Below are 21,352 nucleotides of genomic sequence, written 5' to 3' on the forward strand. Positions count from 1 at the left end.
GTTTCTATTTTCAGGTAGTAATTGAATTTGAATTTCATCTCTTTAACGACATATCTTAGATACCAATAAATAACTTTTTAAAAAAATTGGACCAAAATAATAATTTAGCTATGAATAATTTAAAATTAGTGCTATAGAATTATTGGTGATCACTTATTTATAGATATATTCGTTGAAAAGATATATGGAAAATTTGTTATAATATAGTATTTATAATATATGTATTGAATAGTGGCACTTATTATATTTTATAAATTATTAATTAAAAAAAAAAAATTTCCCAAACTCTATTATCCCAAGGCTCATGAGCTCCATATGCTAGTCACGACATTGTGGTTGTAAATACGGATCCCAGTTCACAGCACCACCAACCAACAAGAATGGCCGGCGGAGACACCATCGCCGCCGTCGCCGGTGAGTCCATCGAGACCGCTCTCCGGGCAGTTCACGACGTAGTGCGGATCTCCGGCTCGGGCTTCTCGGGCGCCTTCAAGAGAGACTGCACGGATTTAGCTCGCAGGGTCTCACTTCTTGCTCATTTGCTTGAGGAGATCAGAGATTTCAAGGCCCATTTGGTTATGGGCTCTTCTTCTTCTTCATCTTCTTCGTCTTCGTCTTCCGGGTCTTGCTTGTCTGATCTCTCGCTAGCTCTCCAGGCTGCTAAAAGGGTTCTCCTCACGGCTAACGACATTGATTCCAAGATCTCATCTGTGAGTATATATATATATACGGCCGCGTTTGTGGTTTCTTGCGTGTGGTAATTGAAATGCCCAGTGGGTAATTTACTAATTTTGGTTTTGAGCAGGGTTTTGTGGATTTGGGTTTTGGTGTTTTCCTTTAATTCATCAATTTGGTCTCAAATTGGGATCCAAGATCGTGACTTTCTGTTGCATTATTCAATTTGAGGATGTTCTTCTGCTTTTTTTAAAACTCTGATCTGAATTTTATAGGAAAAGTAGTTGATTGAAATTAGGAGATAAGCTTTTAGAGAGAATTTATTCATTTCCTTATTTTTGGGTGACAAAGAAACCTCAATCACTATTCGAGACTGTGCATTAAGGTAAACCCCGTCTTTTGACCCTAGTCTGCAATGGCTAATAGGCCTAACCGCCTTGTGACCCCATAGCTGATATGCTTAAACCAAGAAGACTAATAAGCCGTTCCCATTGGGATTCCAACTTGTAACTTTGTGTTTACTAAGTCAACAGTTATATGAATAAATCTTGTATTAGTAACTTTCGAGAAGGTCATTTTGTTGTGGTGGAGTACATGAAGTGGATCGATAAGATGTTCCCTAATTGAAAGTTGAATCTTGTATTAGTAACTTTCGAGAAGCTCATTTTGTTGTGGTGAAGTACATGAAGTGGATCGATATGATGTTCCCTAATTGAAAGTTGAATCTTGTATTAGTAACTTTTGAGAAGCTCATTTGGTTGTGGATCGATAGGATGTTCCCTAATTGAAAGTTGAATCTTGTATTAGTAACTTTTGAGAAGCTCATTTGGTTGTGGATCGATAGGATTTTGCATAGTTGAAAGTAGAGACTGCTCCAAGAAAGAATAGTTTTACTATAATCTTCATTACAATGCTTGATTGCTCGAATTCTTGATTATGAAAATAAAAAAATTAATACTTTGTGATATCTATGGTGTTGATTTACATGCTGGTTTACTATAAATTCTTTTCCATTGAGCTCATTCGAGAAACTTATCACCTACCTTTCTCAAAGTGTGCTATTTTCTTGACTCAAGGATGGGGTGATGAAGAAAATCCATTTTCAATTTCAATGTGTGACTTGGAAATTGGAGAAGGCCCTGGGAAACTTTCCATATGATCATTTAGACATATCCGAGGAAGTAACGGAACAGGTAGGCTTAAATGAATGGTTGTTTTGTACTTTTGTATATCTCCATCCTCGACTGGATGATTCTGATATACCCTCCGCCCCAAATAACGTTTCCCGTTTTGGCAGGTTCACTTGCTCAGGGCACAGTTGAGAAGAGCCACAGAAAGATACGGTGGGCCTATAAATTCGACTATATTAGCTCGCACACTATCCCAGCCCTTGGATAAAGAAATAGATCCCCTTCACCTTCAGCCAAGCAACAGGGCAATCGGAAGTTTGCACATAGAAAATATTGGCAACATCGATCATGAAGTTAGAGCAAAGACGGGGGGAATTCCAGTCCCGTTAGTTAATGGCACAAACGACTGTGGTTCTAGTAGGACGATTCTCGAATCAGAAAGCGCGATGAATTCGCCATCATCACCCGAGGATTGTGTCCCGGGGATTTCTGGTTCTGTGCACGAAGATGAGCCAACCGATGAAACTCCTGAAGAGAACAAGAAGCCCAAGTCTCCCGTGATTCCCAACGATTTCCTTTGCCCCATTTCCTTGGAGCTTATGAGGGACCCCGTTATTGTTGCAACCGGGCAGGTTATCACCTATACCTATAATTAACAACTTCTTTTGGAAGTGTTTCATTTTACTATTATATTTATCGTGTTAATTCCACCAGATGTCCTTTTGTCTTTGGTGACAATTCCAAATTTAGTCCCAGACTATTGTTTTTGCCATTTAGCATCCTAGACTATTATTTTTTGGACACTTTTAGTTCTTCTCGTGACTTTTCCTATTTTAGTAAGGGCATTTTTGTCTTTTCATATTTTTCGGGTTTCAACCGGTTAAATTGGTTTAGGACTTTAGGTAACCTCTGATTTTTATTAATCATATTTTTCAACCGGTTTTTAGTAAAGTCCTAAACCAATTAAACCGGTTGAAACCCAAAAATAACAAAAGGAAAATATGAAGAGACAAAAATGCCCTTACTAAAAATAGGAAAAGTCATGAGAAGGACTAAAATTGTCCAAAAAATAATAGTCTAGGATGTTAAATGGCAAAAACGACAGTCTGAGCCCCCTGGTTTTTTTATGAGAATTTCTTACTTCTAACTAGGAAACCGATTAAAGAAATAATTTTTTTAAAGGGTGTTGCGTTTTTCCTTCATCGTGCAGACTTACGAGAGGTCTTACATACAGAGATGGATAGACTGTGGCAACACGACCTGCCCAAAAACTCAGCAAATGCTTGAACATCTTACTCTTACACCGAATTACGTTTTACGAAGCCTAATAAGTCAGTGGTGTGGAAAACACAATATACAGCAGCCAACAGCGTTGATTAATGGAAGGATAAAGAAGGGCGACGGGTCGTTTCGAGAAGTAAGCGGTAATGTTGCAGCCATTGAGGCGCTTGTCCGGAGGCTGTCGAGTCGGTCCGTTGAAGAACGCAGGGCTGCAGTGTCCGAGATTCGATCGCTGTCCAAAAGAAGCACGGACAATCGGATTTTGATTGCGGAAGCTGGAGCTATCCCGGTATTGGTTAACTTGCTGACGTCCGAAGATGGGCCGATTCAAGAGAATGCGGTAACGTCGATTCTTAACCTCTCGATATATGATAACAACAAAGGGCTAATCATGATGGCCGGTGCGATTCCCTCGATTGTTCAAGTCCTCCGAGCCGGAAGCATGGAAGCGAGAGAAAACGCGGCCGCGACCATCTTTAGTTTGTCGCTCGGAGACGAAAACAAGATCATAATCGGGGCGTCGGGGGCCATCCCGGCTCTCGTGGAGCTCCTCGAGAACGGGAGCACGAGAGGGAAGAAAGACGCCGCAACCGCGTTGTTCAATTTGTGCATTTATCAGGGGAACAAAGGGCGGGCCGTAAGGTCGGGCATTATTCCCGCGCTTTTAACAATGCTAACCGACCCTAGCGGTGGCATGGTCGACGAAGCTCTCACCATTCTCTCGGTTCTCGCCAGCCACCAAGAGGCCAAGGCCGCCATAGCGAAAGCCAACACTATCCCCGTGTTGATAGATCTTCTCCGGATTGGCCTCCCCCGTAACAGAGAAAACGCAGCCGCCATTTTACTTTCCCTCTGCAAACGAGACTCCGAAAACCTCGCGTGTCTCAGTAGGCTCGGGGCAGTCATTCCTCTAACCGAGCTTTCCAAAAGCGGCACCGAGAGGGCCAAGCGGAAAGCCACATCGTTGTTGGAACACCTCCGGAAAGCACAGCAGCTCTAGCACAGGTGCGGGTAGCAGTAAAAATTCTTTCTTTCTTTCTTTCTTTCGTTAATACATATCGAATAGTCATATCGTATTACTATTACACGATTATTCTTGTTTAGGGTGTAACAAACAACACAAGCATGAGAAACAAAAAAAAGGGCGTTCTCATTGCTTCCGGTGTATCTATTCTCTATTTACTCGTTCTTTTGGTGTGCTAAATACTTGTTTTCGTAACTCATTGCTGAGCCGGTTTCTATCATGGCTAGATGACAATGCATTATGTAACAGTTGAGATATATTCTTGTAAGTTTTAGAGATTAATGTAACCTTTTTTTTTTTTTTTTCCTTCGAACTATGTGTGAATCGACATATTTAATTGACTGTCTGCAGATTCTCACTGCTGAACTTCTGGTTATTATAAATGTAAAATGTTCCTTAGCTTCTTCTCTTTAATCTTTGTTACTCTCTCTCTTTTTTTTATTTTATTTTATTTTATTTTATTTTATTTTTATTTTAATTTAGTTTAGTAGATAAGAAGTTTTATTAAAGACTAGCTTGCTTCTACTGGTAATGTGAGTTCCGATTCCTGCCATGAACATTAGGGCGTTTTTTTTTTGTCAGACCACGAGGTGTCCTGAGCAGGCCCTAACTGTAGGAGACACCTTTTAGGCTTTTAGCCTGTACCATATTCAGAATATTCCCCGTCTGTATTGGGCCGACCCAATTAAGGGACAAAATGCTGGCCAGATTGATTTTTCTATACGAGATGGGGTTCGAACTCTCAATCTCTCTTAAGAGACAAGAGTGCACGGTCATTCACGCCAACCAAGCTGGTTATTAGGGCTTTTGGTTTGGGAGCAGCTCCGTAATTGTGAACAAAGTATATATAATTTGATACTGAGTTTCAAAGCTAGATTGACTTGATTTACCTCCTCATGTGCTCTGGAGGACCGGTTTGTTTTTGTTTTTGTTTTATTTTTTTTCTTCAGATTCATGGATAAATTTGAAGCTTATTCGATGACTTAATTACTAATATTTCTCAAATAGTTCAATGGCCTATTTGTACATTTTTTTCTTAATTTAAATATGATGATGCATAATTGAAATTACTACTACATTGTAATGAATCTAAATTGTAAATACATGCAATGAAGGCTTCAAGTCCGTATTATAAGATATTTTATATGGGTGGCTCTTACCTTGTTCTTTTAGTGTGCTAAATACTTGTTTTTGTAGTTCATTGCTGAGCCGGTTTCTATCATGACAAAATGACAATGCATTATGTAACAATTGATATATATATATATATATATATATATATATATATATATATATATATATATATTCTTGTAAGTTTTAGAGATTAATGTAACGTCTTCTTTTATTTCTTTTCATTGAATTATGTGTGAGTCATTCTCACGGCTCGTTATGAATGTAATGTTCTTGAACTTTTTCTTTATGTATTGTTTTTATCTTTGTTTTTCCCTCATTGATGATTTTAAACTCGAATTTTATTGAACGACCTTATCTGGTAGCAGAATTCATTTAACATTTGTTACACTAATCTTGGCTACTATAGATCTCATATTTTTCAAAATCATATTCAAAATGAAGACAGATATGACTCTAGCTCAGGTTATTTTCATTAGATAAATTTGATGATGGGTACATCCACATGTAGACATACTTATTTGTCTTACACAATGAAATGTGGGAAGTCGTTGCACATGTTCCAATTGAAATAATGAAGGTCAATTTTAAATAAAATGACTACGCTCGAAAGAAAGAACTCTTAAATTTTTATTTGATAAAAGACTAATCCAATTTCATTCTTATAAAGCTATGGACATATTTTATAATTTTTTATAATGTGAAACCAAAATAACCAAATACAAACAATTTTGGTATCATGCTTGTTACATGCTTGGGACATATTTAAGGTATTTTAGTTGTAAAGGTATGACAAATAAAATACGTATACAAAACAAAACCAATAAACATACCCTATATATAGTGCTACTTAGCTTGAGGTTTTCATGTACACTAATATACACTTTTGACTAATGGCACAATCATTCAAGTTATTCATCACTATATTCCTCTTATTATTTTTCCTTTCATTTACTGGTAATACTTTGTTTTAATTTTTTTTTTATATATGTGAATTAATGACTTTTGTGATATTAAATTAAATGATGTGTCATGTCTTAATTAAAAAATTAAGTTGTTGCCTATGAAATTGGTTTAGTAGATAAGGAGTTTCACTAAAGACTTGCTTTTACTGGTAGTGTGGGTTCTGATTCCTACCATAAACATTAGGACTTTTGGTTTGAGATGGACTCCTTGTGATCAATGTATATATAAATTGATATTGAGTCTCAAAACTAATTTGCCTGGATTTACCTCCTCATATGCTTTTGAGGGCTGGTTTATGAGAATCTCAGGACGAGGTCCATGATATAAGTCAACGAAATCAGGAAAATTTCCTGGAATTGTACTACATATTTATTATTTTATATTGTATTATGCTTTATTTCTATAGATGATAGCTAGGGGTGTATTGTTGTTGTTGTTGTTGTTGTTATTATTAGACTTAATTTTATTTTTGGTTCTAGATTTATTGGTAGCAGTTCACTTTTAGTCTTTATTTTTTTTATTTTTTATTTTTTATCAGAACATCTCCTTTTTGTCCTAATATTATTGTAACATGACCAATTTTGGTCCTCTATCAACAAAGTCGTTGAAATTTTGTTAAATACAAGGACAATTTGATCTTTTTAATACAAAATGCATTGGCCCGTTATATTTGTTATGTTTTTTTTTTTTTTTTTTTTTTTTTTTTTTTTTTTGAAAAGATTCATAATTGAAGATCGAAATGTCTTTGTATTTAATGAAATTTCAACGATTTTTTTTATAGAGGACAGAAATTGGTCAGGTCACAATAATACCAAGACCAAATAGAGATATTCTGATAAAAATGGGCTATCACCTATATAAATCTAGAACAAAAAATGGAATTAACTATTATTATTATTATTATTATTATTATTATTATTATTATTATTATTATTATTATTGTCTTGATTCAATTATGAGCAGAAATGGGTCCAATCATGCTGGGAGAAGGCTTCAAGTGTTTGCTTAATAAATGCACGTCCAATAACGACTGCTTACAACCGTGCAAGGATAAAGGCTATAAAAAACCTGACTGTGGCACACTTGCCCCGCTCCTCTGCTGCTGTAAATAAAACCTAAAAACTTTGAAATATGATAAAATATATTAATGATAAAATATTAAATAATTGAAATAAATAGATTATCATGGCAAGATGACAATGTATTTTATATATATATATATATATATATATATATATATATATATATATATATATATATATATATTCTTGTAAATTTTAGAGATTAATATAACACTTTCTTTTATTTTTTCTTCGGACTATGTGTATGTGAGTCGACATATTTAATCGACTGTCTGCAGATTCTCACGGCTGAACTTCTGATTATGAATGTAAAATATTCCTTAGCTTCTTCTCCGATCCTCTGTGGCACAGTTATACCGTTCTTCTGCTGCTGCTATGGCCCCAAGATAATGGGGTCAAAAAGTTATTTAAAAAAAAAAACTTTGAAATATGATAAAATCTTAAATGATTGAAATAAGTAGAATATGTAATTTATATATTAACATGATATTCATAAATAGTTTTTATTTTAATTATATCAATTTTATATATTTCAAAATTAATTTAAAGGAAAATATACAAATAGACCAGCATTGAACTATTTGGAGATAACAATTAAGTCATTGAATTCGAATAAGTTCCAAATTCATCTATGAACCCAGAAAAAAGAATAATTTAGTATTTTTAGTAAGTTAACAACCGGTTTGCGCTGATTGGTATGCCATCGAACTCTAATAAACTCCAAATATATCCATGAATCCGAAAAAGAAAAAAACAATTAGCATTTTTAACAGGTTAATAACCGATTTACGCTGATTGTAATGCCATGTGTATTTATATATATATTTTTCATTATCCTACTTAGACTACATGTAAGCATTTGATCATTTGAAGTCAAAATTTAAAACTCTAATTTTATCTCTCCTCTATTTCTTCTCCGGTTCTTCATTCGCGTCTGCAACAATTGCTATTTTACTTTATCAATCTCTTCCTAATTGTTTGAGATTTGAGCAATCAACAAGAATCCCAATACTCCATGTAACTGAGCAATCAGCGAACTAGTTATGTCTTTCAAATTCCCAATACGCATAGGTTTTCAGAGAAAATCGAATATGAACTAGAAAGATTGTTGGAATGAAGAGGAAATTAGGGTTATAAATTTTAACTTCAAAGAGTCAAATGCAATTAGGGCTATAAATTTTAACTCCAAAGAGTCAAATGCTTACATGTAGAATCCCAATACTCCATGTAACTGAGCAATCAACGAAGTATTTATGTCTTCCAAACTCTCATTACACATAGGTTTTCGGAGAAAATCGAATATGAGCTGGAGAGATTGTTGGAATGAAGAGGAAATTAAGGCTTTAAATTTTGACTTCAAAGAGTCAAATGCTTACATGTAGTCCAAGTAGGATAATAAAAAATATATAAGTACACACGACATTGCAATCAGCGTAAATCAGTTGTTAACTTGCTAAAAATGGTAATTGCTCTTTTTTTTTTTTTTTTTTTTTTTTTTTTTCCGGATTCATAGATGAATTTGGAGTTTATTCGAGTTCAATGACTTAATTATTGCTAATATTCTTCAAATAGTTCAATGGCTTATTTATACGTTTTCCTTAATTTAAATATGATGATGCATAATTGAAGTTGCTACTACACTGTAATGAATTTAAATTGTAAATACATGCACCTTCATTGAGGCTTCAAGTCCGTATTATAGGATATTTAATATGGATAGCTCTTAACTTGTTCTTTTCTTTTCAAAAGGTTGAACCGTAATCCTAAGGGACTTGTTCTTTTAATGTGCTAAATACTTGGTTTTGTAATTCATTGTTGAGCCGGTTTCTATCATGACAAAATGGCAATGCATTATGTAACAGTTGAGATTTATATATTCTTGTAATATAAGTTTTAGAGATTAATGTAACACTTTCTTTTTTTTTTCCTCGAACTATGTGTGAGTCCACATATTTAATTGACTATTTACAGATTCTCATGGCTGAACTTCTGATTATGAATATAAAATGTTCCTGAGCTTCTTATCTATGTACTGTTTTTATCTTTGTTTTTCCCCTCATTGGTGATTTTAAACTCGAATTTCATTGAATGACCTTATCTGGTAGAATTCATTTAACATTTCTTACACTTATCTTGGCTACTAGTAGATCTCATATTTTTCAAAACCATATTTAAAATGAAGACATATATGACTCTAGCTCAGGTTGTTTTTATAAGATGAATTTGATGACGGGTACATCCGTATGCAGACATACTTATTTGTCTTACACGATAAAATGTGGGAAGTCATTGCACATGTTCCAATTGAAATAATGAAGGTCAATTTTTTAGTTTTTCATGTGTTCAATTTTAAAAAAAATGACTACGCTTAAAAAAAAACACTCTTAAATTTTGATTTTATAAAAGACTAATACAACTTCATTCTTATAAAGCTATGGGCATATTTTATAATTTTTTATAATGTGAAACAAAAATAACCAAATACGAGCAATTTCGGTATCATGCTTGTTACATGCTTGGGACATGTTTAAGGTATTTTAGTTGTAAAGGTAAGAGAAATAAAATACGTACACATAACAAAACCAATAAACATACCCTATATATAGTGCTACTTAGCTTGAGGTTTTCATGTACACTAATATACACTTTTGACTAATGGCACAATCATTCAATTTATTCATCACTATATCCCTCTTGTTGCTCCTTTCATTTACTGGTAATACTTTTTTTTTTTTGAATTTTTTTAATATGTGAATTAATGACTTTTGTGATGTTAAATTAAAAGATGTGTCATGTCTTAATTAAAATTTCTATTCTTGCCATGAACATTAGGACTTTTGGGTTGGGATGGGTTCCTTAATTGTGAACAATGTATAATCTCATATTGAGTCTCAAAACTAAATTGACTATTTTAGGGATGTCAATTTGCCCTGTCCCCGACGGGAATCTCCGATTTCCTCCCCGACTGAGACAATGATGGGAAAAAATTTCGTGGAATAGGGACAGGGATGGGGATACCCCTCTACACCCTGCCACGTCCTTGAATAATTATTATAATAAATAATATATATATATATATATATATATATATATATATATATATATATATATATATATATATATATATATATTAAATTTTTAAATTAAAATTTTGGTTTTTAATTTTTTAAATTAAAAATTATACGATTTTGACTAAGAATTGATCGGGGACCAGGAATCCCCGTCCCCACTTAATTTTCCGCGGAAATGGAGATTGGAGACTATTTTCAATTCCGTGCCGGGGATGGGGACGGGGATGGGGTTGGAGAATCGGGGACGGGAACGGAGAGTTTACTCCCCGTCTTTCTGCGTTGCCATCCCTAGTCGGTTTGTGAGAATCTCAGACTGAGGTTCAGGATATAAGTCGATAAAATCTGAAATATTTATTATTTTATATTGTATTATGCTTTGATGATAGGTATATCCGCAAGGTGTTTTAATGAGACCAAAGGGAAATGCGAGTTTAATAAAGACTGCGAAAAACTGTGCGTGACCCGAAACTATGATACATATATATGTGGCTTTAAATTACCGTTCTTCTGCTGCTGCTTGAACAGAAAGAAAAATCGTAAACAAAGGGCATATCCAGAGTCCAGGCCGGATATTATTAATTGGGTTAAAAAAGATTTAAAAAAAAAAAACTAAAATATGATAAAATATATTAAATGATTGAAATAAATAGAATATCGAGTCTATTAATATGATATTTATAAGTACTTTTTATTTTAATTATATCAATTTTATATATTTCAAAATTAATTTAAATACAATGATGCATAATTAAAATTAATTGCTACTATATTGTAATGAATTTAAATTGTCAAACAATGAAGGATTTTGTCCAAAAATTAACTATACAGTATTTAGCACTTGTTCTCCAAATACTGATCTTTGGTAATTAGTACAAAAGAAAGGGGACACCGACATATACATTTTTCACCTATATCGAGGCTCAAACCTTAAACCTCCCACATAATAGAGCAACCAGATACCAGTAAACCACAAGCCACTTAGTACTTTGTATTGCTATTTTGTTATATAATGTTTAGACTTTGGATTTGGACTATGTGAATATGTATTGTTTGGTAGTGTGTTTGGAAAATTAAAAAATGTTTAAAATATGGGTTCTTAAACCGAATTGAACCGAACTAATACCAAACTGAAACCGAATTTTTTGAAACTGAATCGAAACCGAACACAACTATAATGTGAAACCGAATGGTATCATTTTTTTTTAATATTGAAATGGGCAAATTGAAAATAATAATAATAATAAAACTAAACCGAATCTCGAAATGCACACCCCACCCGAAACCTTTCCATTTCAGTCAAATACCCCCCATTTTTAAGTAATATAACCATTTTTAAAAATTATTTTATACTCTTTATGCCTCATTTTATTTTTCTTGTTTACTATTTTTTGTCAAATCAATTCTTTTTTCTTTACTTATTTTCTTTAGTAAAAATGTTAATTATTTTTAAATTTTATTATTTGTATTTAATAGTAATTTTAATTAATTTCTAAATAAATAAATATTTATATGCTAATACTAAATTTAATATTATAAAAAAAATAAATAAATAATAATTTTAGTTAAATATCGTAACCAAATTAAACATATAAAATGAGATAATGAGATGGAGGGAGTAAATATATTTATGCCTATTTTAACTCTTATGAAACTTGATGGGAGAGGAGGGTGGTCCTCAAACTATGGGAAGAGCACATGGGATCCCACGCATCATCATGTTCCAATCTTTGAAATTCACTAAGCTAAGCTATGAAAATTTTCAACGAATTAGGTGCAATAATAGTTTATAGAAAATTAAAATTATCACACGAAAAATTTTACAATTTCACTTGATAACTATAGAGTTACAAGTTCAATTTTTAGATAAAGTGATTTATTAAACTTCTTGATTGAATTGGTCAATTATAGACAACTTAAGTTAGTTTAATTCATTGTAAGCGATTTTCAAAAAATACTCATGGTAATCATTTGTCAGCTAGGGTTACAACGTAAGATTTATCCAATGCATACCCTCAGATAGTGATTACAGATTTTTTTCATCACACAAAAAAAAAATCAATATTAAAAAAACATTGTTTCTATTTATAAATAAAAAGAGTTGGTAATATTTTTCGTTAAATACAGTCATTTTATTTATAAAAAGGTCACATTTTCTTTCTATTCATAATAATAAATGTGATACCTTTAATTATTTGAAGACATATGCTAACTTTGTTATGCAGTAGAAAATAATTGATGCATTAGTAACATGGAAGTAACTACCACGTTTGAAATATCGTTACGTCAATATTTATAATTTATCATTTTTTAACCATGAACGATTATGGTTTTGACTGGCAATTTGTGTTCATAACTTATTAACGATGCAACAACAATATAACATAGTGGACTTATTTAACCATAAACAATTATGGTTTTGACTGGCAATTTGTAGAGAGATGTTTAGTAAAATTAGGTATTTATGATTAGCTGTTAAGATGTATAAGACATAAAAATATGTATATTAATTTATAAAAAAATGCATTAATCACATAATTATTATTTATAAAATAAATACATACGTTTTATTTAGATATTGAAAAAAATAAATGAAAATAAGTTTTAATTATGGAGTGTTAATTATATGATATTTTCTAGGTTATTATTATTATTATTATTATTATTATTATTATTATTATTATTATTATTATTATTATTACCATAAAAAAAATTAAGCAAAGCAAATTTTGACCATCACCCAACTTAAAAGAATTGGAGTCTGTATGGTAGAACTTATTTTATAGCTTATAACTTATTTTTAAGGTACAAATAAGCTATAAGTTCTGTTTGGTGAAATATGAGAAGCTTAAAATAATAGTTTGTTTTTATTTTAAAGTAGTGTTTTAAAATAAATTCATGACCTTTTTACTTTTTTATTATTATTTTTTTATTAAGAATGGCATCATCTATCCTTCATAATCAAAATTCTAAGGGTCACACTTGTGTGAGACGGGTTGGATTGGATCAGTCGAATCAATATGCAAATGTAATACTAAATTATGAATAAAATATTTGTTACTTATAAGGAAAAATATACTCTTGAGGACAAATGTAATACTTTTATATTTTGATGTAAAAATATTACATTTTTTTTAAATAATGTAAAAGTATTACTTTTTTCATAAAAAATGTTATATTTCTTAATTTGTAAGTAATGTTGCAATTATATATAAAGGAAAATGTAATTATTTTACATCAAAATTTAAAAGTATTACATTTCATCTTAACTCAACCCGTCACACAAACGTTCGTGAGGCTTGAACCCATGACCTCCTATTTAAAAGAGTCATTTCATGTCGCTTAACTATAAGGTCTTTGACTAATTTCAATTTGTTAGTTTATTAGCTATTAACTTTTCAACTTTCACGTTTCAACTAACTTTTCAACTAGACGTGCCGAACAGGGCCACTAGTGACTAGTCAGCACAACATATAGTTATTCCCAACATCAATGGATAATCACTTTTTGATATGAGAATCATACTTTACTGCTTGATTACCCCATTTGAGATTTATTTATGGATAGACTTAACATGGCAAACGCTTTCCATCATGGAGACAGGTAGACCATACCAATCTAAAAATAGTTGAAAAAAAAATTCCAATTCATTTATTTCATGCAGCTGGTTCGTAAGTAAGAAAGAATATAACATGCATGTCGATGGGTGGAAGGAATCTCCATGTGAATTCCTAGGTTCACACTAGAACCAATTCAAAGAAGATGTCTAGCTACAAATTAAGGTTGATTTATGTTTATAAATATAATCTTTTATTTAAAATAATTTAGATTCAATTTATATTTTAAATAATTTCTTTGATTTTTTAATATTATAATATTTTATTAGAAAAGTAAATCTTAGTCCGAACTCGATGAGTTAGCGTGAAAAAGATCGAAGGATTATAGAATTAGGGTAAAAAAATTAGTCCGATAAGAAGTCAGGCTAATTGGCCTAGCCTGACCGAGCTAGTTGGGTTGGCCTGATCTGGCTGACCCGTTAGCCTGATTTATTTATTTATTTTTAAAATTAAATTAGTAAATATGTGGTGTCATTATAAACATAACTATTTTTAAAAAAAAAAAATTACATGTCATTGATTCTCTTGTTTTTATTTTAATTACATGTATTATATTTTAAATTAATTGTTACATGCTTGCATTATGTTTTTGAGTTGGAGTTTGAAAAATAGAAATTTAGATCCATTAAATGATGTTTACATTTATATTTATTAATGTACAATGTGCAGATTTTTTAAAATTAAAAGTTTAGAATGTTAATTTTAAAATCTAACAAACAAATTTTCATTGAGCCTATCAAATAAACCTAATAGCATGAGGTTTTAGGTATAGGGCCAAAAGGATTGACACAAATTCGATTGACATCTCTATCTTCTATACACAATAGTTATAGCCCGCAAATCACATAAAGAGGTAAATTATACTAAGAAGACTTTGTGAGACAGACTTGACAAAAAAAGTGTTGATGACAAGAATTGAACTCGTGACATTCAGATAAAAAAATCATGATCTGCCCACTTAGTTATCCTTTTCGAGACAAGCCCCTTAATTAATCAGAGAGGAACTCTATCTCCAAACTTGAAGAAATTAAAAGCCATTGATCCAATAGCTTCCTTAGCTTGATGGTAATTAATATGTAAATATTACTTTAAATTCTCAATGAGGCACATGTGTTGAACAAGTCATTGCATGCTCCAAATACCTCCCTAGCTTGATTGCAATATGTATCTCACTTGTCCGCATGGACAACTCAGTTGATCACAGAGGTAAAATTCGAGAACAATGATCTGAGATCAAGCTTCATCAACGATAGTGTGAGAGCAACCTCCTAAAGTGAAGAAGACTCCTTGTGCGCAATAAGCAAAAGTCTAGTCTCTGTGTTCAGCTGAGTTACCATGATTTACATCCTCCTAGATACTCTATCGGATCGAGACGTGGGGTACTTGGAGTTAGGGATGTAAATCCCACTTTAATTATCATTGAGACATGTAACATGCACGGTCAAAGGTCACTTTCATTTAATAAAGTTTCTTAGACTCAATCCAATAGTTCAAAGTAACTTTACACCATGAGCAAGACTGCAAGTCCAAAAGTCATATTTGTACAAAGGTGCATGGACTGAGAACATGGCTTCCCATGCAAATACACAGCAAATTAAAATATAACTGTTTTCTACCTACAAGAAAATGATAGCTTGGGTACCAAAACATATTTGTTGTAATATTTGTCAAAGAGGATCCAATTTTCAAGATCTCCCTAACCTTTCTTTGGCCCCATAATAATAATGAACATTAAACTAACAACAACTACCTTGTCCGAAAAGCTTTTAATTTCCTTGAATTTTGATCTTTTGAAATTCTCGTCAAACAAAAAGATTTTGATGTCTCATACTTAGACTGCCATTATATCTAATACGAAAATAACAGGTATCTTTAACTTATTTGATTTGCCACCATTTAACTGGTTGATTAACTTAAAATAAGTTAATCTGGGATATGATTGAGTAGAAGGGCCACATTCATTATTAATCAAAGGTCAAGAGTTCGATCATTGACTTTGGGTATGAAATAGTCCTAAATCTTCATATCAAGTGTTCCACTGGTGAAAACGAATTTGGGTATGGAACAGCCTTAAATCTCCAGGTCAGCTATTCCACCTGTGGTGAAAACGACTTTGAGTATAGAACAGCCTTAAATCTTCACGCCAGCTCTTTCACCCGCGAAAACCTGGGTACTTTCCTTTATATATATAGGGAATGGTTAATGTGACAACAAGTTCTATGATAAAAAGTGACAATTAATCTTATCTATCTATTTGGGTAAATCACAGGTTGAAGATTTCTAGAATATAAAGGGAAAAAAAGTGGGATTCTTTTTATAATTATTAAAAATTCAAAAAATTTCAATAATTGTAAAATTAATCTAGTATAATTTTACTAAAACCCTCCACCATTGATGAACATAATGAACAGCGATGATCAGTTCTCACTTATTTATCAATGACCCTATTCTCATCCCTATATATATATATATATATATATATATATATATATACCCATACATTAGAGAATTATTAATTATAAAAATAATGGGAAATTGTCTAGGAGGGAAGAAGGTAGCTAAGGTGATGAGAGTAGACGGCCAAACAACTGAATTCAAGATTCCGGTGGACGCCGGCGAGGTGGTTAAGGCAAACCCGGGGCACATTTTGGTAGATTCCGAAGCGGTTAAGAATTTTGGGTTCCGAGCGAAGCCGTTAGCGGCGGAGCAGGAACTGCAGCCCAAAAGGGTCTACTTTCTAGTGGCGGAGCCGCTGCCGCCGCAGGAGGAGCGTGTGGTGCCGAGGCGGGTCCGGTCGTCGGGGATCCATATGAGCGCCGAGGCCCGGCTCGAGAGCCTAATGCTGGCTCGTAGCAAGTCGGTGTCGGACATCTCGTTCATGAAGTCTCCGGAGAGCGGCGGCGGTGGCGTGCGGCTCAAGTTACGGCTGCCCAAGGCGGAGGTAGAGAAGTTGATAAAGCAAAGTAAGGATGGCGGCGGCGGCGAGGTTGCCGAGAAGATCATGCGACTTTGCATGGGTAATAATAATGCTGCCGTGCTAAACAAGTCAACTCGATCCAGACCTACGGCTCCGATTCCCGGAATAATCAAGAAAGATCTCAAATCCAGTCAGGTACAAATATTTCTTTTTCTGCTATTTTTATTTTTTATTTTAAATCTTCCCTATAAATTCAGGCCTGATTTTCGATGAAGAGGGAAATCTTTCTCCAAATCACGCACTATCATTAAAAAAGACAAGATTCTTCCTTCATTAATTTTATAACTTTCTTTCAAATTTCTTTGATTATCAATGTTGCAATTTAATTTTTACTTTTCTCTCCTAATTAATTGAGCATGACTATGACAAAATCGTTCAAAATCTTTGATATAATTTAATTTTCTCTCCCCTATTTTTCTTCTCATTTGTTTACAAAATTCAAAACACGGTTCTACTTTCAAAGCGTTCTTCTTGGACTGGTCCTTCCGATTTTGTGATAATATATGATTCGTATAAAATAAATAAGTAGATTCTTTTTGTTGTTGTTGTTGTTTTTTTTTTTTTTTTTTTTTTTTAACCAAGCAATGTTAGACAATTCATGGTAACAAATGTATGTATAAAAAGAATTTTATTGTCATGTCAGATTGTATAAAATTTTGGAGACATTTTTGTAAATAATTGAAACTCAACACTATAACTTGCAATTATCAACACAATAGAGTGCAAATAATCAAATTAAAGCTCCATAGGTATATGTTCACTGCACTACTTATACATATGACAGATGTAGTCTATGGTCTTATCTGTTGCACTCCATAGTGTTATTAATTGCATTTTAAAAGTCATGTTTTTTTTTATAAAATTATCAGTGTATTTTTTTTTCGCTTCTCCTTACTTTAAAGTTGTTAAGCCTTTCCAAATCGATGACTCTAAGTGACTCCTAATTATCTCATACAGTACAGTAGCTAGTATTTTTATTTGATCCAAATCCTATATACACATATACATATAGCTAGCCTGATTTGTGCATGTATCTAATAGTGTATTGTATTATCATTGTTGGCTTTCTTATTTGCAGAAGCGGGTAGGTTTCAGGGAGATCCAGCAAGAAGCAGAAGCCTAGCTCCTCTCCTTAGATATCTTAAATATAAGTTTTTATGTTAATAATTTAATGAGTTAATTCTATTTTTTGTCCTAAATTTATAGGTGTCATTTCACTTTTTTTTTTCCAGAACGTCTCTTTAGTCCTAATATTATTGTGGCATGACGTATAATTTGTTGTCGTTTATCAACAAAATTGTTTAAATTCCCTTAAATACAATGACATTTTGATCTTCAAACGGTGATTTTTCACAAAAGTAAAAATAAAAAAAAAAATGGGTCAAAATGATATTGTATTTAATGTCATTTCAACGATTTTGTTGACAAAAGGCCAAAAATGATTATGGCATAATAATACTAGGACCAAATGGGGATGTTCTAAAAAAAATGACTAAAAATGATCTACAACTTGTACGTAAATCTAGGACAAAATATGAAATTAATTATAATTTAATTTAATTTATATATAATAGAATTATGAGATCACACAAAAATATTTATATAGAGAAAATCGATAAATTTATTTGAAAAGCTAGAGTGTGCTAGAAGTTGAAAGATGATCGAGAATTGTTAAATTTAACATGTAGCCTAGCTACTATGCTCAAATATTATTCCATACTATTGAATGTTATTATTTGATAAATATTAGTTATAATTAATTTATTTTTTTAAAATTAAAAGTGTATGTAGAGTTTATTTGTGATTGCAATACGCATTTGAATATAAAATTTTTTTAAAAAAATATAATTAATTGATAATTATACAAATATAATAATGTAATTATAAAATAATAATATATCGGTTTTAAAATCACAACAAATGACACTTAATTATGAAAACAAAAAATACTAACTCTATTATATTAACTACTTTCTCAACCAATTAAAACACAAAAAGCCATCACATTAATAGTTTTATTTTTCATCATATTGATCTCCCCAAGTATGATCATATATATCGTTGTAGGTTTTAATTGTAAATGGACAATGGGAATTATTAGGTCATGACCTATAAATTGTCCATTTGCAACCATCTTGCTTAAATTGTGCCCTAACCCCTATAATATCAATAGCAGGTTAATTAATTAAGTGTCCCTTACATTTTCATCAACATCTACATAATACATATGCTATCTTCAAAATATTCTTTTTTTTTTTTTTTTTTTTTTTTTTTGACGAGAGAAACCCCACAACCCTTTAGATGTAGGTAAACATGACCTTGTAAGTTATAACGTAACTCTAGCCAACAAAGAAGTAAACCAACCTAGATCACTCATAGTTGACTGGCTCAAATCGAGGGAAAAATAATTCAAACTTGTGACCTTGTAGTTATAAGTGTGGATCGGATCTCTTGCCATTTTGATTGGGGTTAACATTTTAACCATTCTTCTTAGGGCAATAATATAATACTATCCTTTTTCACCACAAAAGTAATCAAAGTAATCAACTTTAATTTCCTACCTTTGTAATCAGATGTTGGTTGTAAAACCAAATTCCCTCCCTAATACAACTTAAGGTGTGTTTGGTTCTTAGGTTTACAGACCAAGAATAGTTTATAATAAAAGACTTAAAAAAAAATCAAGTATATTAACTCGATCAATTTGCAAATCAAGTATCTCCTTGGAGAAATCTTATAAATTAGTTAACTTACCTTAATAGTTTCTACTTTTATAATTAGGTTAGCGTGACACATGCATGCATATATTATTAACTTCCATTTGGCCATGTAAACAAGAGTAGACTCTCATATGCAAAAATGTGAAAACCCATAATTTTATATATACATGCAAGATAGACAACTTGTTTAATACGACATTATTATTAGGCTATTAGCCATGCAGAATGGCACGATATATATACATACACACTTTGCTTCGCCGTGGGCAGCCGTGACTTCAGCCGCACGCCACCACCTCCGATCTGCGTTAATCATAATCTAAGTATGCTTAATTAGCATGCAAATGAAAAGTATTTAAGAACATTAACCTCTTGGGAGTTGCATATCAAAATTCAAAGCTTATTTTCTTCTTATTTAAATCTTGCTTACTGAACCACTAAACTAAACTCGGGCCGTTATGGAGACTTTTCTTTCCACTGTTCATTACTGGCTGGTGGATCACCCGACCATTAACCAGTACGAGTGGAAAGAAGGCCAGACATTTGGATCCTCACCGCTTTTCGTTGCCGTCACCGTCGTCTCCTACCTCTCTGTCACTCTTTTCCTCCACCGCTTCGCCGTCCTGCCGGACCTCTCCTCCTCCGCCCTCCGCCACGCGTCCGCCGCGCACAGCATGGTCCTCTGCCTCCTCTCCCTCGCCATGGCCGTGGGCTGCTCCCTCGCCACGCTCCACCAAATGCCGCCCAGTCACGGCGGCTGGAGATGGGTGGTCTGCTTCCCGGCGGCCGCCACGGTGCCACGTGGACCCGTGTTTTTCTGGGCCTACGTTTTCTATTTATCCAAGATTCTGGAATTTATAGATACCCTTTTGATCCTCCTCAGTGGGTCCCGCTCCCGCCGCCTCTCTTTCCTCCACGTCTTCCACCACGCCGCCGTGCTGGTTGCCAGCTACAACATGTTAGCGACGGCGCAGTCACTGCTGCCGTTGGGGGTGGTTACCAACGCCGCCGTTCACGTGCTAATGTACGCCTATTACTTCCTCTCCGCGCTGGGTCACCGGCCACGGTGGAAGAAATTGGTCACCGACTGTCAGATTATCCAATTCGTCTTTGGACTCATGATGTCGGGTTTGATGCTGTATTATCATTTTACTACCGGGTCGGGTTGCTCAGGAATATGGGCTTGGTTCTTCAACATTGTTTTTGTTGCTCTCCTTCTAACAATGTTCTTGGACTTTCACTCTACTAATTATTCTTCCAAGAAAAGGAAAGATCACGACAACTAAATAAAATGAACGGCCCAGATTTCGTGGCATCATATCTTTGAATTGTTACTCTTCCAAGTTTGAATTTTCATTTCATTTCATTTCTTTCTTTAATGTATTGATAAAATGTACCTTAAATTTAATTTTTTTTTTATCATATAAAGTTGGACGGAAAATATATTTATAAAATGTACTTCAATTTTAATTTTTACTTTATGATTTTTGACTTGTGACTTTGTAAAATATTTTGTCTTTTTTTTTTTTTACATCAATTGTGAGATGTATAATTTAGATTGATTTGAATTCATATCAAAATTTGAAATTTATTCTTAATTGAGTAATTTACTACTTATATTTATAATGTGTGTTAATTTGAGAGATTTATTATGTGTTATGCGTTACTACTTATATTTCTAATG

The 21,352-nt window shown here is 32.9% G+C and overlaps 3 protein-coding genes across 5 annotated transcripts; all 3 read left to right on the forward strand.

The window, feature by feature from the left end:
• Positions 1 to 273: 273 nt before the first annotated feature.
• On the forward strand, positions 274 to 4,514 carry LOC109160954 (U-box domain-containing protein 11-like). Its single transcript, XM_019309222.1, has 4 exons — positions 274 to 710; positions 1,752 to 1,868; positions 1,973 to 2,437; positions 3,016 to 4,514. The coding sequence occupies exons 1-4, from the start codon at positions 381 to 383 to the stop codon at positions 4,084 to 4,086; spliced, it is 1,983 nt and encodes a 660-aa protein (XP_019164767.1). The 5' UTR covers positions 274 to 380; the 3' UTR covers positions 4,087 to 4,514.
• A 1,605-nt stretch (positions 4,515 to 6,119) lies between these two features.
• Positions 6,120 to 18,186, forward strand: LOC109160957 (uncharacterized protein At1g66480). Of its 3 annotated transcripts, none has more exons than XM_019309226.1 (3): positions 6,120 to 6,198; positions 16,518 to 17,086; positions 18,030 to 18,186. In XM_019309226.1, exons 1-3 carry the CDS (start codon positions 6,135 to 6,137, stop codon positions 18,072 to 18,074), a joined length of 678 nt encoding a protein of 225 aa, XP_019164771.1. In that variant the 5' UTR covers positions 6,120 to 6,134; the 3' UTR covers positions 18,075 to 18,186. The 3 variants fall into 3 exon arrangements, with proteins under 3 accessions (XP_019164771.1, XP_019164772.1, XP_019164773.1); XM_019309227.1 differs by lacking the exon at positions 6,120 to 6,198 and adding an exon at positions 9,913 to 10,005; XM_019309228.1 differs by lacking the exon at positions 6,120 to 6,198 and adding an exon at positions 13,739 to 14,139.
• Positions 18,187 to 20,126: 1,940 nt separating this feature from the next.
• On the forward strand, positions 20,127 to 21,004 carry LOC109160955 (elongation of fatty acids protein 3-like). Its single transcript, XM_019309224.1, has one exon. The coding sequence runs from the start codon at positions 20,127 to 20,129 to the stop codon at positions 20,952 to 20,954; it is 828 nt and encodes a 275-aa protein (XP_019164769.1). The 3' UTR covers positions 20,955 to 21,004.
• The last annotated feature ends 348 nt before the right edge of the window (positions 21,005 to 21,352 follow it).

This window comes from Ipomoea nil, unplaced genomic scaffold, assembly GCF_001879475.1.
Source record: "Ipomoea nil cultivar Tokyo-kokei standard unplaced genomic scaffold, Asagao_1.1 scaffold2921, whole genome shotgun sequence".
Classification (NCBI taxonomy): domain Eukaryota; kingdom Viridiplantae; phylum Streptophyta; class Magnoliopsida; order Solanales; family Convolvulaceae; genus Ipomoea; species Ipomoea nil.

Bases quoted from the DNA above. Each gene is read 5' to 3' on its own strand.
- LOC109160954 (XM_019309222.1), top strand. From the start codon at position 381: ATGGCCGGCGGAGACACCATCGCCGCCGTCGCCGGTGAGTCCATCGAG. The intron at 1,869-1,972 runs GTAGGCTTAAAT...CCGTTTTGGCAG, and splicing joins CCGAGGAAGTAACGGAACAG to GTTCACTTGCTCAGGGCACA. The intron at 2,438-3,015 runs GTTATCACCTAT...TTCATCGTGCAG, and splicing joins TTATTGTTGCAACCGGGCAG to ACTTACGAGAGGTCTTACAT.
- LOC109160957 (XM_019309226.1), top strand. From the start codon at position 6,135: ATGGCACAATCATTCAAGTTATTCATCACTATATTCCTCTTATTATTT. The intron at 6,199-16,517 runs GTAATACTTTGT...GAAATTGTCTAG, and splicing joins ATTTTTCCTTTCATTTACTG to GAGGGAAGAAGGTAGCTAAG. The intron at 17,087-18,029 runs GTACAAATATTT...TCTTATTTGCAG, and splicing joins AAGATCTCAAATCCAGTCAG to AAGCGGGTAGGTTTCAGGGA.
- LOC109160955 (XM_019309224.1), top strand. From the start codon at position 20,127: ATGGAGACTTTTCTTTCCACTGTTCATTACTGGCTGGTGGATCACCCG.